Here is a 15,205-nt window from a genome sequence, read left to right as displayed (position 1 = left end):
TATCGCTCCGACACTATTTTCCCTCTTTATCGCTGCTATCCTCCGCCGCACAAGCAAGCATCTGCCCCACGGAGTCAAAATCATGTACGGAACCGACGGTCAACTTCTCAACATCAACCGATTCAGGGCTAAAGGTCAAACCACCACCATATCCCATCATGGAGATGCAGTATGCGGACGACAATGCCCTTGTAGCCCTGTCGGAAGAAGACCTACAGAGTATTCTGTCTGCCTTCGCGAAGGCATACAAACAGCTTTGTCTAGCCATTAATATAAAAAAGACCGAAATCCGCCACCAACCACTACCAAACTGCAGTTTGCCTGCCCCAAACATCTCTATTGACAACATCCGACTGGAAAAGGTTGACCACTTCCCCTATCTCGGCAGCCTCCTGTCATCTAAAGCCACCATTGATGATGAAATTGACCATCGCCTCAGCTGTGCCAGTGGGGCTTTCTCAAGGCTACGGAAGCGAGTCTTCAAGAATCGTGACCTCCAAGCAAAGACCAAAATCCTGGTCTACAAAGCTGTGGTCTTCCCCACCCTTCTGTATGGGTCAGAAGCCTGGACCACATACAGCAGGCACTTAAGGGCACTGGAGACCTACCATCAGAGATGCCTCCGGAAAATCCTCAGACGCACCAACACCAGCGTCCTGGAGGAGGCTGGCTTGCCTACCATCACTGCCACCATTGCCCAAAACCAACTCAGACAGACTGGCCCTGTAATCCGCATGCCTGACTCTCGGCTCCCAAAACAAGTCCTTTATTCCCAGCTCGCTGAAGGAAAGCGGGCCCCGGGAGGTCAGAAGAAGAGGTTCAAGGACAACATAAAAGCAAACATGACAAAGTGTCACATAAACCTTAAAACCTGGGAAGGCAAGGCCACAGACAGGACGGCGTGGAGATACCTTGTCCGTGACAGCGCCGCTCAATATAACGTTGACTTCCACCATGCTGCTCAAGAAAAACGCAGACGCAGAAAGGAGAGAGCCTCCACCAAGCTGGCTCAACCCACACCCACCATCATTACATTCCCCTGTCCGCACTGCACCAGAGTTATCGGGTCCAGGATCTGAAGACCCACAAAGACCAGGAAGGAGGACCGTCATACGAGTGACTGCCGATGATGATGGTGTTGAGAGGGGGGCTGTGACTTATCACATAGGGGTGTACTCACTTTTGCAATTTGAAAATTAATGGCTGCGTGTTGACTGATTTTGAAAGGACAGTAAAAATATTGCCGAAAATCTGAGGAGCGTGTTCAGTTTTGTGAGATTGCGTATCCCTAACGACGCTTTAATTAGGAGGGGGACACCAGGGGCGCTCTCGAGAACCGCCCCACCAGGCACGGTGCTGAGCAGTTTTGAGTTTTGTGCATCTCTCATTTTTACCAAAGTTTACCATGCGGATTGGCAATGCTGCTGTAAAACAATGTCCGCGTGAGTGTGACAACGCGGGGGTGTGGCGGAAGACTTTGGCTCTTGTATTTTGAGAGATCTTTCCAGTGCAGAATCCTGCCGGTGAGAAAAGCGCCATGATGAAGAGCAGCGGGACTGCTGCGGTGGGCTTTTTGTAAAATATGTCTCGTTTTTCCATCAATGACCATCGAATTTAAATTCCCAGTGGCTTCAAAGTTTAACATGCGGACTGGCAATTCTACTGTAAAACTATGTCCGCGTGAGTGAGACAACAATTCATGTCATGTGAGCGGGGTGTGGCAGAAGACTTTGACGCTGGTATTTTTAGAGCTCTTATCCAGCCACGGGTATGCTGGTGGACCAGTCCGGGTACTCGGCACCAATGAGAAAAGCGCGAGGATGAAGAGCAGCGGCACTGCTGCGGTGGGCTTTTTGGTGGTCACTGTCCTATGGCGTCTAGTCATTGGAGGTAAGGTGGAAAGAGACAAACATACTTTTTTATGATGTACGTATATCTTGTATTTTATGCCACACGAGAAAAAAAAAGTTCAACATGGCGTTATAATGTGATAAGTCTCACTCGTTTAACAATAGGGAAACCGATGAAATTCATGATAAGAAAAATATCATACGATTCAATGTAGCATTTTTTTTATGGCTTTGTTTTTGACCTGTTGTCTCATCAGACCATATGAGGTAGTCATTATCAAGCTGGCCTCGAAGCTATTTTCAGTTTCATTTTTACGCTATTTGATTAACTTTCAAAGTTAATAAAACCTGGAAACCTTTTTTTCTCTCATTGTGCCATGCTTGAGCACTTGTTATTCAATGTGGATTTGATACTTTACGAGCAAAACAATCAATGCCTATTAGTGGCACTTCCTTTAGAATCAGATATTGAAATGAATGTCAATAACACAAAGCTATTTGAATGTTGCTCATGCTGGAAGTACTTAGAGAGCGACATGGGAGTGTTGGGACTAAGGCATTTGAGAACAAGTGGTGGAACGGAAACAGCTGCTGGGGGGGGGGCTTACTTCCTTACTTAGCCGTCACTGAGTTCCAGCTCAGGTGCTCGACACGAGCATGTCATCAGAAGGAATTTGGTGTGACATTGCATTGCTGACCTGATTGCGTTTTGCAGGCAACCGTGACATCTGGTGTCGCTGGAAGACGCCCTGCCTTTTGGAGGCTAACTTTCCCATCAGCGGTGACGTGGTCATCCACTGGAAGCGATGGTTACCAAGCAGACTCCAGGTTCATAACTTCGACTACGGGAAAGACCAGCTGCAGGAGCAGGACCAGCACTTCAGGGGCCGCACGTCGCTGTTCAAGGAGAACATCCCCAAAGGGAACGCTTCTCTGCTGATCACCAATGTGCTGGTTGCAGATGAAGGCATCTACATGTGCCATGTGGGAACACTCACGGAACGGTGGAGGTCCGTCATCAAGCTCAACGTGGTAGGTGAGTCCACAAGCCACCTGAAGTACATCAGAGGTAGTTCAATGAATGGAATGGAAGCGAGTAGACCTTGTCCTATCATGGCGTTCCTTTGCAGCTGCGGTCACTTCAATCCGCCTACGTCTCAACAATGAGGATCAGCTGATCTGTAGCTCGGGCGGAATCTTCCCTCAACCCGAACTGCGCTGGTCCACAGAGCCGGCGCTGCCTGACGCCCTCCGCAACAGCAGCCAGGTCCAGCAAGAGACGCAGACGCAGCTTTACAACATCAACGGCTCGCTGGCGTTGGCGGGCGACGCCCACCCCGACCTGGAATACATCTGTGATATCAGCAACACCGTCAGCAGCCAAAGAACCACATGGAAGAAAACAAGTGAGACACTTTGGGCGTCATGTTGATGTCAAAGTCATGTTGATTCTTTTGGATTTTAATCACCATCACTTTCAATAGTTTATTCCTGTCTAAAACCTTCTTAAAAAAAACTGCACTTTTATATTTTACTGTATTTCAATAATCATTTACTAGACTGCAATTAACTGCTTAAGATTTGTTAAAGGTCAATTCGAAAGAAAGGTAATGGGCCTTGTTTGGCAGCCTGCTCCAACGTCGCCATCAACTCGCCCACTGGTGAACGCAAGGCGGCGCGAACATCAACATCATGTCCGGTCTGCCTGAACTCATGTGTGTGAGTGTGTGTGTGTCTTTGTGCAGCCAATCGGAGGACCTCGCTGCAGCCGTCATACTGGTGGATCATCGGCCTGGAAGTGGTTTTGATAGTCCTGGTACTGGCAGCCAAGTTGGTTTACCCGAAAATGCGAGGTGAGGCCACGGCAACCCTCGAGCATGTGCGTGTGCATCTATGTGTGATGCTCACAATGTGTGTGTGTCTTAGGAAAAGCAGCAAAATCTTCATCATGTGACCCTGAGGAGGAGATCGAGCTGAACTCGGTCAAAGGTACAAGAGTAGAGGATAAAAATACTTGCGTATGAGCACTAGGTGGCGCCATTGTGTTGTCCAGCAATGACAACCCTGAAAAGACACGGGAAAAATAAGTTGCTGTTTTCATCTTTTTTGTAAAATATGTCTCGTGTTTCCATCAATGACCATCGAATTTAAATTAGTACAAAAATATCAAGGAAAAATTTCATATGTTTGAGGAACAAGTAATTCAAATGAGTGCAATATAGTATTCCAATTAAACATTTCTGTAAATATATTAAAGTAAAATTGATATCAATTAGGGAAATACAAATAAATGTACTTGCCATTGAGTACAAAATCATTTTGATCTATTTTATGTGACTATTTCTTTCAATTATATACCTATTGGGATTAAATTTAGTTGCATAAAATAACACTGAATGTACATTATCCCTTGGATTTTCAGGCGTAGAGGGTGAAAGTGAGAAGAGCAACCAACTCCCTGCCAGAGGCAACAACGGACAGACTGGACCCTCCTGACCCCCGACCCCACCCCTCCACACACTGAACTATGTTTCTATTGTAAAGACATTTTATATGAAGTGATGTCTACTAAAGTTGCATATTGAACCGGACACGCACTAGAACCTTTACAGGTGAACTTCCCTAGACCTTCTGCAAACCTTTGAATGCACTTGTCTGGGGGAAAGCGCGCCATGGCGCGATATTCCGAGGAATTTGAAGGGAATGGTGGGCGAGCATGTCTTCAGAAGTAGGTGGACACTGAGTGCCGAGTGTTTAAAAAGAGTGGCCAATTTGGCTCGACGTACGCGACGTGACGTTCAGCCACATGAACATCAACATCAACCCGTCACAGATCTAGGTAAACGGACCAACACCTCGGATCTCTCCTAAGAATTGCCACAACAAATTTTACTCCAGACTATGACACACTAGCAAAAAAAGGGAGACAAACAACACTGTTCCCACTGAAAATGTAGGGGAGGCTTTCAAATTTGTTGCAAAAAAAATGCATTTTGAATATGATCTGTACAAATAGCAGGGATTGAAACTAGCGACCATTCTCATTTTCAAACAATGCAGGATGCTCAAGGACATTGATGCACCACCTGTTTTTGACTAATCTTAACCTGTAAAGTTCTTAAGGCTTACTTTAAGTAAGCGTTTCGCGTTTCCTCACCTCTGTTACCAGGTGTTTGTGAGTTAAAACTCTGCTCTGATTTTCAGATACCCCTCACCATGTTGCCGTTTTGATTACTTTATTTAGATGTATGCTTTCACCGATTCTTCAAGATGATATATTTGGTCAGAATGTTTGCCGTTTGATGTGATCTCATAAGATAAACATCTTTCATTAATCTGACGTGCAGGCACTGAAGTGATGGAGACTGTTATTCATAATAACAGTGTCGTATTTTATGAGAATCACTGATAGCAGTTTTTTAGGGATTTTTTTTTTAATGCTGTTAATAAATGCATTTGTTTTCCAAAAACTTTTTTTGAATATCCATGCTTTACTACCTACTAAAGGCCAAAACCTTTTATGCAATGACCTTTACAGGTCGTTTATATTACTTCACACAAACACTACATCCATCTGCTCCTGGTTCGGCCCCCCGGTCAAAATTTAGAACCCAATTCGTCCCGCAAGTCAAAAAGTTTGCCCACCCCTGCACTAGGGGGTTCTCGAGAACCCCCCATCAGGCACTGTGCTGAGCAGTTTTGAGTTTTGTGCATCTCTCATTTTTGAACCGCCCACTGACTTCAAAGTTTACCATGCGGATTGGCAATGCTGTTGTAAAACAAAGAGTGTGAACGCAAACTGAGGTATTTACGACATGTGAGCGCGGGGGCGGCAGAAGACTGAAATGCTCCCATTTTAAGAGCTCTTATCCAGCCACGGGGAATGCTGGTGGACCAGTCCGGGTACTCGGCAACAATGAGAAAAGCGAAAAGATGAAGAGCAGCGGCACTGCTGTGGTGGGCCTTTTGGTGGTCATTGTCCTATGGCGTCTGGTCATTGGAGGTAAAGTGGAACGAGACAAACATACACTTTTTTATGATGTACGTATATCTTGTATTTTATGCCACACCAGAAAAATTCACTCATTCGTTTAATTACCTGTTATAGGGAAATTGATGAAAAATATCATACGATTCAATGTTGCATTTTTTTTGGCTTGGTTTTTGACCTGTTGTCTCAGACCATGTGAGGTTGTCATTATTGAGCTGGCCTCGAAGCTAATTTCAGTTTCATTTTTACGCTATTTGATTTACTTTCAAAGTTAATAAAACCTGGAAACCTTTTTTTCTCTCATTGTGCCAAGTAAACAAACCGAGTAATACATATTTAATACATACTTTCGCTTTTAAATTGAGTACACAAGTACTTTTACTTGAGGTCACTTCCCTGACGCCCCAAGTATCAAATTCTTAGTAAGTATCTTACGAGTACAATTGCCTTTGTTCTCCCTGCCGTTGCTGCACTATGGTCTCATTTGTAAATGAATGTCAATCATCTACCAAGGATCTTTTATTACGGCTATACTACCCTGAGAATGCTCGACCTTGGAAGATAAGCAGGGTTAAGGTTCGTCCTCGGATGGTAGACCTCCTGGGAATACCCGGTCCAGTAATCTTGACTAAGATTTACGTTGATGCACTTGTAAATATGACACATTTGTTGTTATAAGAAACATAACTTGAGCACTTGTTATTCAATGTGGATTTGATACTATACGAGCAAAACAATCAATGCCTATTCAGTGGCATTTCATTTAGAATCAGATATTGAAATGAATGTCAATAACACAAAGCTTCCCTCACGGAGCATCTGCGCGTGAATATCATGTGTGATGAGTCAAACTTACTCAGCTGTCACTGAGTTCCAGCTCAGGTGCTCGACACGGGCATGTCATCAGAAGGAATTTGGTGTGACATTGCATTGCTGACCTGATTGCGCGGACCTTTTGCAGGCAACCGTGACGTCTGGTGTCGCTGGAAGGCGGCCTGCCTTTTGGAGGCCAACTTTCCCATCGGAGATGACGTGGTCATCCACTGGAAGCGGGAGTCACCAAGCGAACTCCAGGTTCATTCCTTCTACTACGAGAAAGACCAGCTGCAGGAGCAGGACCAGCACTTCAGGAGCCGCACGTCGCTGTTCAAGGAGAACATCCCCAAAGGGAACGCTTCTCTGCTGATCACGGACGTGCTGGTTGCAGATGAAGGCACCTACATGTGCTATGTGGGAACACTCACGGGACAGTGGAGGTCCTTCATCAAGCTCAACGTGGAAGGTGAGTCCACAAGCCACCTGATCATAGGTCGTTCAATGAATGGAATGGAAGCGAGTGGACGTTATCCTATCATGGCGTCCCTTTGCAGCTGCGGTCACTTCAATCCACTTCCGTCTCGACGATGAGGATCAGCTGATCTGTAGCTCGGGCGGAATCTTCCCTCGACCCGAACTGCGCTGGTCCACAGTGCCGGCGCTGCCTGACGCCCTCCGCAACAGCAGCCAGGTCCAGCAAGAGACGCAGACGCAGCTTTACAACATCACTGGCTCGCTGGCGTTGGCAGGCGACGCCCACCCCGACCTGAAATACATCTGTGATATCAGCAACACCGTCAGCAGCCAAAGAATCACGTGGAGGAAAACAAGTGAGACACTTTGGGCGTCATGTTGATGTCAAAGTCATGTTGATTCTTTTGGATTTTAATCACCATCACTTTCAATAGTTTATTCCTGTCTAAAACCTTTTTAAAAAAACCTGCACTTTTATATTTTACTGTATTTCAATAATCATTTACTAGACTGCAATTAACTGCTTAAAATTTGTTAAAGGTCAATTCGAAAGAAAGGTAATGGGCCTTGTTTGGCAGCCTGCTCCGACGTCGCCATCAACTCGCCCGCTGGTGAACGCAAGGCGGCGCTAACATCAACATCATGTCCGGTCTGCCTGAACTCATGTGTGTGTGTGTCTTTGTGCAGCCAATCGGAGCACCTCGCTGCAGACGTCATACTGGTGGATCGTCGACCTGGTAGTGGCGTTGATAGTCCTGGTACTGGCGTTGACAGTCCTGGTACTGGCAGCCATGTTGGTTTACCTGAAGATGCGAGGTGAGGCCACGGCAACCCTCGAGCATGTGTGTGTGCATCTATGTGTGATGCTCACAATGTGTGTGTGTGTCTTAGGAAAAGCAACAAAATCTTCATCACGTGACCCTGAGGAGGAGACCGAGCTGAACTCGGTCAAAGGTACAAGAGTAGAGGATAAAAATACTCACTTATGAGCACTAGGTGGCGCCATTGTGTTGTCCACCAATGACAACCCTTAAAAGACACAGGAAAAATAAGTTGCTGTTTTCATCTTTATTGTAAAATATGTCTCGTTTTTCCATCAATGACCATCGAATTTAAATTAGAACAAAAAAATCAAGGAAGCATTTCAGATGTTTGAGGAACAAGTAATTCAAATGAGTGCAATATAGTATTCCAATTAAACATTTCTGTAAATATATTAAAGTAAAATTGATATCAATTAGGAAAATACAAATACATGTACTTGCCGTCGAGTACAAAATCATTTTGATCTATTTTACATGACTATTTCTTTCAATTGGATATCTATTGGGACTAAATTTAATTGCATAAAATAACATTGCATTATTCTTTGGATTTTTAGGCGTCAAGGGTGAAAGTGAGAAGAGCAACCAACTTCCTGCCAGAGGCAACAACGGACAGACTGGACCTTTGTGACCCCCGACCCCACCCCTCCACAAACTGAACTATGTTTCTATTGTAAAGACATTTTGTATGAAGTGATGTCTACTAAAGTAGCATATTGAACCAGACACGCACTAGAACACAGGTGTCAAACTCAAGGCCTGGCAACATCATTTTATGTGGCCCGCGAAAACAAGTTGTGCTTCTAATTCGTGTCATTACTAGAATTGCAAATTGTCTTCACTTTTAATATCTTTTTTTTTTAATATTTGACCAGTTTTTACTTGTCTGATTTGAAAACGAGTTGTTTGTCAATTTGTTTTGTAGCTTTTACTGTATATAATATAAGGCGCTCATACATTTATTTGGGTTGACAGTCATAATGGCCCTCCAAAAGAAGCTATGACTACAATGCGGCCTGCGAAAAAAATGAGTTTGACCCCCCTGCACTAGAACCCTGACAGGTGAACTTCCCTAGACCTTCTGCAAACCTTTGTATGCACTTGTGCGATGTTTCGGACCAGCTGGCTGAAGGCCAAACTCACAATTGCTGTATGATGGCTCAAAATGTTACAACTGTGCCTTTCTGTGACTCTTCCAGTCTCGCCGCAACATGCCGATGACATTGGCCATTTGGTTTGGAATATCATCAGCAGGTTGCAACACAGAGACTGGAAGAAGTGGACTAACTTCCTTGGTAGCTTTGGGTCAGAAACAAACCTTATGAATTTGGGCGTTGAGCTCCCGAGAGAGAGAGAGAGAGAGAGAGACAAAATGCAATCCAGATGTGGAATGTAGCCCGACTAGAAGGATTTGCCAGCGTCCCGCCTGCAAATTCCCAAAGCGTGATCACGTTCAGAGCGTCAACATGGACATTCAGCAACAGATTCTTCAACTCTTGACCGCTGACGTCATAACCCCCCAGCGAGGGAACCGCATATGTCAACATCTGCCTGGGGAAAGCGCGCCATGGCGTGATATTCCGAGGAAATTGAGGGGAAAGGTGGGCGAGCATGTCTTCAGAACTGAACCCTTTTGCGCAACTGTGTGTGTGTGTGGGGGGGGGGGGGGGGGGGGGGGGTTGGGGGGGGGGGTTTACTTATCACGTAGGGGTGTACTCACTTTTGCAATTTGACTGATTTTGAAAGGACAGTGAAAATATTGCCAAAAATCTGAGGAGTGTGTTCAGTTTCGTGAGATTGCGTATCCCTAACGACGCTTAATTAGGAAGGAGACACCAGGAGGGCTCTCGAGGACCGCAGTTTTGAGTTTTATGTATCTCTCATTTTTGGACCGCTCAGTGGCTTCAAAGTTTAACATGCGGACTGGCAATTCTACTGTAAAACTATGTCCGCGTGAGTGTGACAACGCAAACTCTGAGTTATTCATGTCATGTGAGCGGGGGTGTGGCAGAAGACTTTTTTAGAGCTCTTATCCAGCCACGGGAATGCTGGTGGACCAGTCCGGGTACTCGGCAACAATGAGAAAAGCGCGATGAAGAGCAGCGGCACTGCTGCGGTGGGCTTTTTGGTGGTCACTGTCCTATGGCGTCTGGTCATTGGAGGTAAGGTGGGACGAGACAAATATATACTTTTTTGATGATGTACGAATATCCCGTATTTTATGCCACACCAGAAAAAGAAGTTCAATATGAGGTTATAATGTGATAAGTCTCACTCGTTTAATTAATAGGGAAACCGATGAAATTCATGATAAGAAAAATATCATACGATTCAATGTAGCATTTTTTTTATGGCTTGGTTTTTGACCTGTTGTCTCAGACCATATGAGGTTGTCATTATCGAGCTGACCTCAAAGCTATTTTCAGTTACATTTTTACGCTATTTGATTTACTTTCAAAGTTAATAAAACCTGGAAACCTTTTTTTCCTCTCATTGTGCCAAGTAAACAAAAAGAGCAATCCATATTTAATACATACTTTCGCTTTTAAATTGAGTACACAAGTACTTTTACTTGAGGTCACTTCCCTGACACTCAAAATATCTAATTCTTAGTAAGTACCTTACGAGTACAAGTGCCTTTGTTTTTCCCTACCATTGCTGTACTATGGTCTCATTTGTAAATGAATGTCAATCATCTTCCAAGGATCTTTTATTACGGCCATTCTACCCTGAGAATGCTCGACCTTGGAAGATAAGCAGGGTTAAGGTTAGTCCTTGGATGGTAGACCTCCTGGGAATACCCGGTCCAGTAATCTGACCATATGAGGTTGTCATTATCGAGCTGGCCTCAAAGCTGTTTTTAGTTTCAGTTTTACGCTATTTGATTTACTTTCAAAGTTAATAAAACCTGGAAATCTTTTTTTCTCTCATTGTGCCGTGCTTGAGCATTTGTTATTCAATGCGGATTTGATACTTTACGAGAAAAACAATCAATGCCTATTAGTGGCATTTTATTTAGAATCAGATATTGAAATGAATGTCAATAACACAAAACTATTTGAATGTTGCTCATGCTCGAAGTACTTAGAGAGCGACATGGGAGTGTTGGGAGTAAGGCGTTTGAGAACAAGTGGTGGGACGGAAACAGCTGTTGCGGGGTGTGGGGGGCTTCCCTCACGGGGCATCTGCGCGTTAGTATCATATGTGATGAGTAAAACTTACTCAGCTGACACTGAGTTCCAGCTCAGGTGCTCGACACGGGCATGTTATTAGAAGAAATTTGATCTCTCAATGGTGTGACATTGCATTGCTGACCTGATTGCGTTTTGCAGGCAACCGTGACGTCTGGTGTCGCTGGAAGACGCCCTGCCTTTTGGAGGCCAACTTTCCCATCGGAGATGACGTGGTCATCCACTGGGAGCGGGAGTCACCAAGCAAACTCAAGGTTCATTCCTTCTACTACGAGCAAGACCAGCCGCAGGGGCAGGACCAGCACTTCAGGGGCCGCACGTCGCTGTTCAAGGAGAACATCCCCAAAGGGAACGCTTCTCTGCTGCTCACCAATGTGCTGGTTGCAGATGAAGGCACCTACATGTGCTATGTGGGAACACTCACGGGACAGTGGAGGTCCTTCATCAAGCTCAGCGTGGAAGGTGAGTCCACAAGCCAGTACATCAGAGGTCGTTCAATGAATGGAATGGAAGCGAGTGGACGTTGTCCTATCATGGCATCCCTTTGCAGCTGCGGTCACTTCAATCCGCTTCCGTCTCGATGATGAGGATCAGCTGATCTGTAGCTCGGGCGGAATCTTCCCTCGACCCGAACTGCGCTGGTCCACAGAGCCGGCGCTGCCTGACGCCCTCCGCAACAGCAGCCAGGTCCAGCAAGAGACGCAGACACAGCTTTACAACATCAACGGCTCGCTGGCGTTGGCGGGCGACGCCCACCCCGACCTGGAATACATCTGTGATGTCAGCACCAGCAACAGCAGCCAAAGAATCACGTGGAGGAAAAATAGTGAGACACTCACCCGATGGGGGGGCATTTCAATTGCCCACCGCACATGCTGACAGACTTTAAATGCCTCCTTCCAGCTCTGGACGTTTCCGTCGCAGAAACGAGCATCGAGTGTGCGCCCGTCTCTCACCCGAGCAGCCTCGAATGGACGTTCAACCACAGCAACGTCATCGCCAATAGGTCCGCCGGACACAAACTCCATATCGTCAGCGACTGGAAGGAGCACGTGAAGGGCGTGTCCGAGGCGGGCGCCCTCAACCTGTACCACCTGAGCGCTCAGGAGAGCGGCACATACACGTGCACACTCAGCAACAACACACAGACGCGCGTTCAAGACATCCTGCTGACCGTGACGGGGACGGAGGACGGTGAGTTCCTGCCGAGATACCTTGCAGCAGCCACAAAAACATGGTTCCTCTGAGCTTCTGAAAACGGAACCTACCAAAACATCTCACCCGTTCTGTTACAGTGCACCCCAACGCGGCCGGCATCACGTTGGGCGTGCTTGGAGCGATCTTATCCGTGGCTGCAGTGGGCGCTATCTACTTGTTCACCAGGCGAAGACCAAACAGATCGTGGTGCTGCAACCAAGATGGAGCTCCTGTGACATCATCACCGAATGAAGTCGTGAAATTAAGAGAACAGCGATGAAATCTTAGATGTCAGTGCGATTGAACGTTCACAAAGTTTTTGACTTTTCGGAATATTTCACTGTCTGTCATGATGAAGGCGGCAAGAGTAGATGAATGAAGAACAAAGAAAAAGGACCTTCTCTGAGAGTAAAGGCTAGTCATCCAACGGAACCTTTGGCCCAAGAGCTGGAAAAAGAACAAATGACGAGGATGAGACTTTTGACGACAAGCAAGCTACATTCTGGACTGGTCGCCAAACCGGCACTCGTACATATGAGCAGTTTCTGCTCACACGTGAGCTGGAAGCAAGCCCCAATGACTTTTGGAGGTGAGCTGAAGCAGTTTCCCAACCACTGAGCATGTGTGGCTAATTGAAGTGACGCTCTGACGGCCGTGGTGCGTTTAGGGACTGATGGGAATAAGAGCATGCTTGACTGTGATAGCCACTCAGCTGCTGCCACAACAGTAGTGCGTCTTTAAAAGTGACTTTGTTCTTATTGTCGCAATATTTATAGAGCTAGTCTAATACATAAAGCAAAGTCATGTCTATTCTTTTGGATTTTAATCACCATCACTTTCAATAGTTTATTCCTGTCTAAAACCTTTTTTTTTTAAAAAAACGCACTTTTATATTAAAAAAAGTAAAAACGGGACGTTTTTTCATTCAACGATCCCACTCTCTATTTATATGCATATATAGGACATTTAAAATGTCTTATTGTAATATACTAATATACGTGACAGATTTTTTTGGTGGTGTGCCTCAAGCTTTTCTCCAATGAAAAAGTATGCGGTGGATAAAAACATGTTAGGAAACACTCAGCTGGAGCAAGGCGCTGACTGGTAAAAAGTCTGCTACACATCACAGATAAAATGACCAAAATGTGACGTTGAAGCCCTACTGACTCATTTGTTGCCTTCAAAGAATTGAAAGCCTGGACTGTAATTCAATAATCATTTACTGGAAAGCAATTAACTGCTTAAGATTTGTTAAAGGTCCATTCGAAAGAAAGGTAATGGCCTTGTTTGGCAGCCGGCTCCGACGTCGCAATCAACTCGCCCACTGGTGAACGCAAGGCGGCGCTAACATCAACATCATGTCCGGTCTGCCTGAACTCATGTGTGTGTGTGTGTGTGTGTGTGCGCGTGTGCGCGTGTGCGCGTGTGTGTGTGTGCGTGTGTGTGCGCGTGTGCGTGTGTGTGTCTTTGTGCAGCCAATCGGACCACCTCGCTGCAGACGTCATACTGGTGGATCGTTGACCTGGTAGTGGTGTTGAGAGCCCTGGTACTGGCAGCCATGTTTGTTTACCTGAAGATGCCAGGTGAGGCCACGGACACCCTCGAACATGTGTGTGTGCATCTATGTGTGATGCTCACGATGTGTGTGTGTGTGTCTTAGGAAAAGCAACGAAATCTTCATCACGTGACCCTGAGGAGGAGACCGAGCTGAACTCGGTCAAAGGTACAAGAGTAGAGGATAAAAATACTTACGTATGAGCACTAGGTGGCGCCATTGTGTTGTCCAGCAATAACAACCCTGAAAAGACACGGGAAAAATAAGTTGCTGTTTTCATACATAAAGTATGTCTCGTTTTTCCATCAATGACCATCGAATTTAAATTAGTACAAAAATATCAATGAAAATTTTCATATGTTTGAGAAACAATTCCCCCTAGTAATTCAAATGAGTGCAATATAGTATTCCAATTAAACATTTCTGTAAATATATTAAAGTAAAATTGATATCAATTAGGAAAATACAAATAAATGTACTTGCCATCGAGTACAAAATCATTTTGATCTATTTTATATGACTATTTCTTTCAATTATATACCTATTGGGATTAAATTTAGTTGCATAAAATAACACTGAATGTACATTATCCCTTGGATTTTCAGGCATAGAGGGTGAAAGTGAGAAGAGCAACCAACTCCCTGCCAGAGGCAACAACGGACCGACTGGACCCTCGTGACCCCCGACCCCACCCCTCCACACACTGAACTATGTTTCTATTGTAAAGACATTTTATATGAAGTGATGTCTACTAAAGTTGCATATTGAACCGGACACGCACTAGAACCTTTACAGGTGAACTTCCCTAGACCTTCTGCAAACCTTTGAATGCACTTGTCTGGGGGAAAACGCACCACGGTGCGATATTCCGAGGAAATTGAAGGGAAAGGTGGGCGAGCATGTCTTCAGAACTGAACCCTGTTGCGCAACTGTGTGTGGGGGGAGGCAGGGGGGGGTGACTTATCACGTAGGGGTGTACTCACTTTTGCAATTTGACTGATTTTGAAAGGACAGTAAAAATATTGCCAAAAATCTGAGGAGTGTGTTCAGTTTTGTGAGATTGCGTATCCCTAACGACGATTAATTAGGAGGGAGACACCAGGAGGGCTCTCGAGGACCGCCCCACCAGGCACGGTGCTGAGCAGTTTTGAGTTTTGTGTATCTCTCATTTTTGGACCGCCCAGTGAATTCAAAGTTTAACATGCGGACTGGCAATTCTACTGTAAAACAATGTCCGCGTGAGTGTGACAACGCAAACTCTGACCGGGGGTGTGGCAGAAGACTTTGACAAGCCTATTTAAGAGATC

General features: G+C 45.4%; 2 protein-coding genes across 2 annotated transcripts; both read left to right on the top strand.

Annotated features, from left to right (window-relative positions):
* Window positions 1-1,409: 1,409 nt before the first annotated feature.
* LOC148380961 (uncharacterized) lies at window positions 1,410-13,499 on the top strand. The gene is made up of 16 exons (XM_088364161.1): window positions 1,410-1,890; window positions 2,566-2,886; window positions 2,981-3,256; window positions 3,596-3,703; window positions 3,777-3,847; window positions 5,655-5,853; window positions 6,803-7,123; window positions 7,212-7,487; window positions 7,819-7,947; window positions 8,023-8,085; window positions 9,155-9,250; window positions 9,953-10,117; window positions 11,288-11,608; window positions 11,697-11,972; window positions 12,050-12,340; window positions 12,442-13,499. Exons 1-16 carry the CDS (start codon window positions 1,821-1,823, stop codon window positions 12,621-12,623), a joined length of 3,165 nt encoding a protein of 1,054 aa, XP_088220287.1. The 5' UTR covers window positions 1,410-1,820; the 3' UTR covers window positions 12,624-13,499.
* On the top strand, window positions 12,719-14,935 carry LOC148380960 (uncharacterized). Its single transcript, XM_088364191.1, has 4 exons — window positions 12,719-12,932; window positions 13,819-13,926; window positions 14,004-14,066; window positions 14,504-14,935. Exons 1-4 carry the CDS (start codon window positions 12,719-12,721, stop codon window positions 14,575-14,577), a joined length of 459 nt encoding a protein of 152 aa, XP_088220317.1. The 3' UTR covers window positions 14,578-14,935.
* Window positions 14,936-15,205: the final 270 nt, after the last annotated feature.

Source organism: Syngnathus floridae, chromosome 20 (genome assembly GCF_059516105.1).
Source record: "Syngnathus floridae isolate MCC-2025c chromosome 20, RoL_Sflo_1.0, whole genome shotgun sequence".
In the NCBI taxonomy this organism is placed as follows: domain Eukaryota; kingdom Metazoa; phylum Chordata; class Actinopteri; order Syngnathiformes; family Syngnathidae; genus Syngnathus; species Syngnathus floridae.
Note: the sequence above shows the minus strand (reverse complement) of the source record. Positions and strands in the feature narration are given on the sequence as shown.

Excerpts from the sequence above, each read along its gene's own strand:
- LOC148380961 (XM_088364161.1), top strand. The coding sequence starts at position 1,821 with ATGAAGAGCAGCGGCACTGCTGCGGTGGGCTTTTTGGTGGTCACTGTC. Across the intron at positions 7,488-7,818 it reads AATCACGTGGAGGAAAACAA|CCAATCGGAGCACCTCGCTG; the intron begins GTGAGACACTTT and ends GTCTTTGTGCAG. Across the intron at positions 12,341-12,441 it reads CGTGACGGGGACGGAGGACG|TGCACCCCAACGCGGCCGGC; the intron begins GTGAGTTCCTGC and ends GTTCTGTTACAG.
- LOC148380960 (XM_088364191.1), top strand. The coding sequence starts at position 12,719 with ATGAAGAACAAAGAAAAAGGACCTTCTCTGAGAGTAAAGGCTAGTCAT. Across the intron at positions 12,933-13,818 it reads AGCCCCAATGACTTTTGGAG|CCAATCGGACCACCTCGCTG; the intron begins GTGAGCTGAAGC and ends GTCTTTGTGCAG. Across the intron at positions 13,927-14,003 it reads TGTTTACCTGAAGATGCCAG|GAAAAGCAACGAAATCTTCA; the intron begins GTGAGGCCACGG and ends TGTGTGTCTTAG.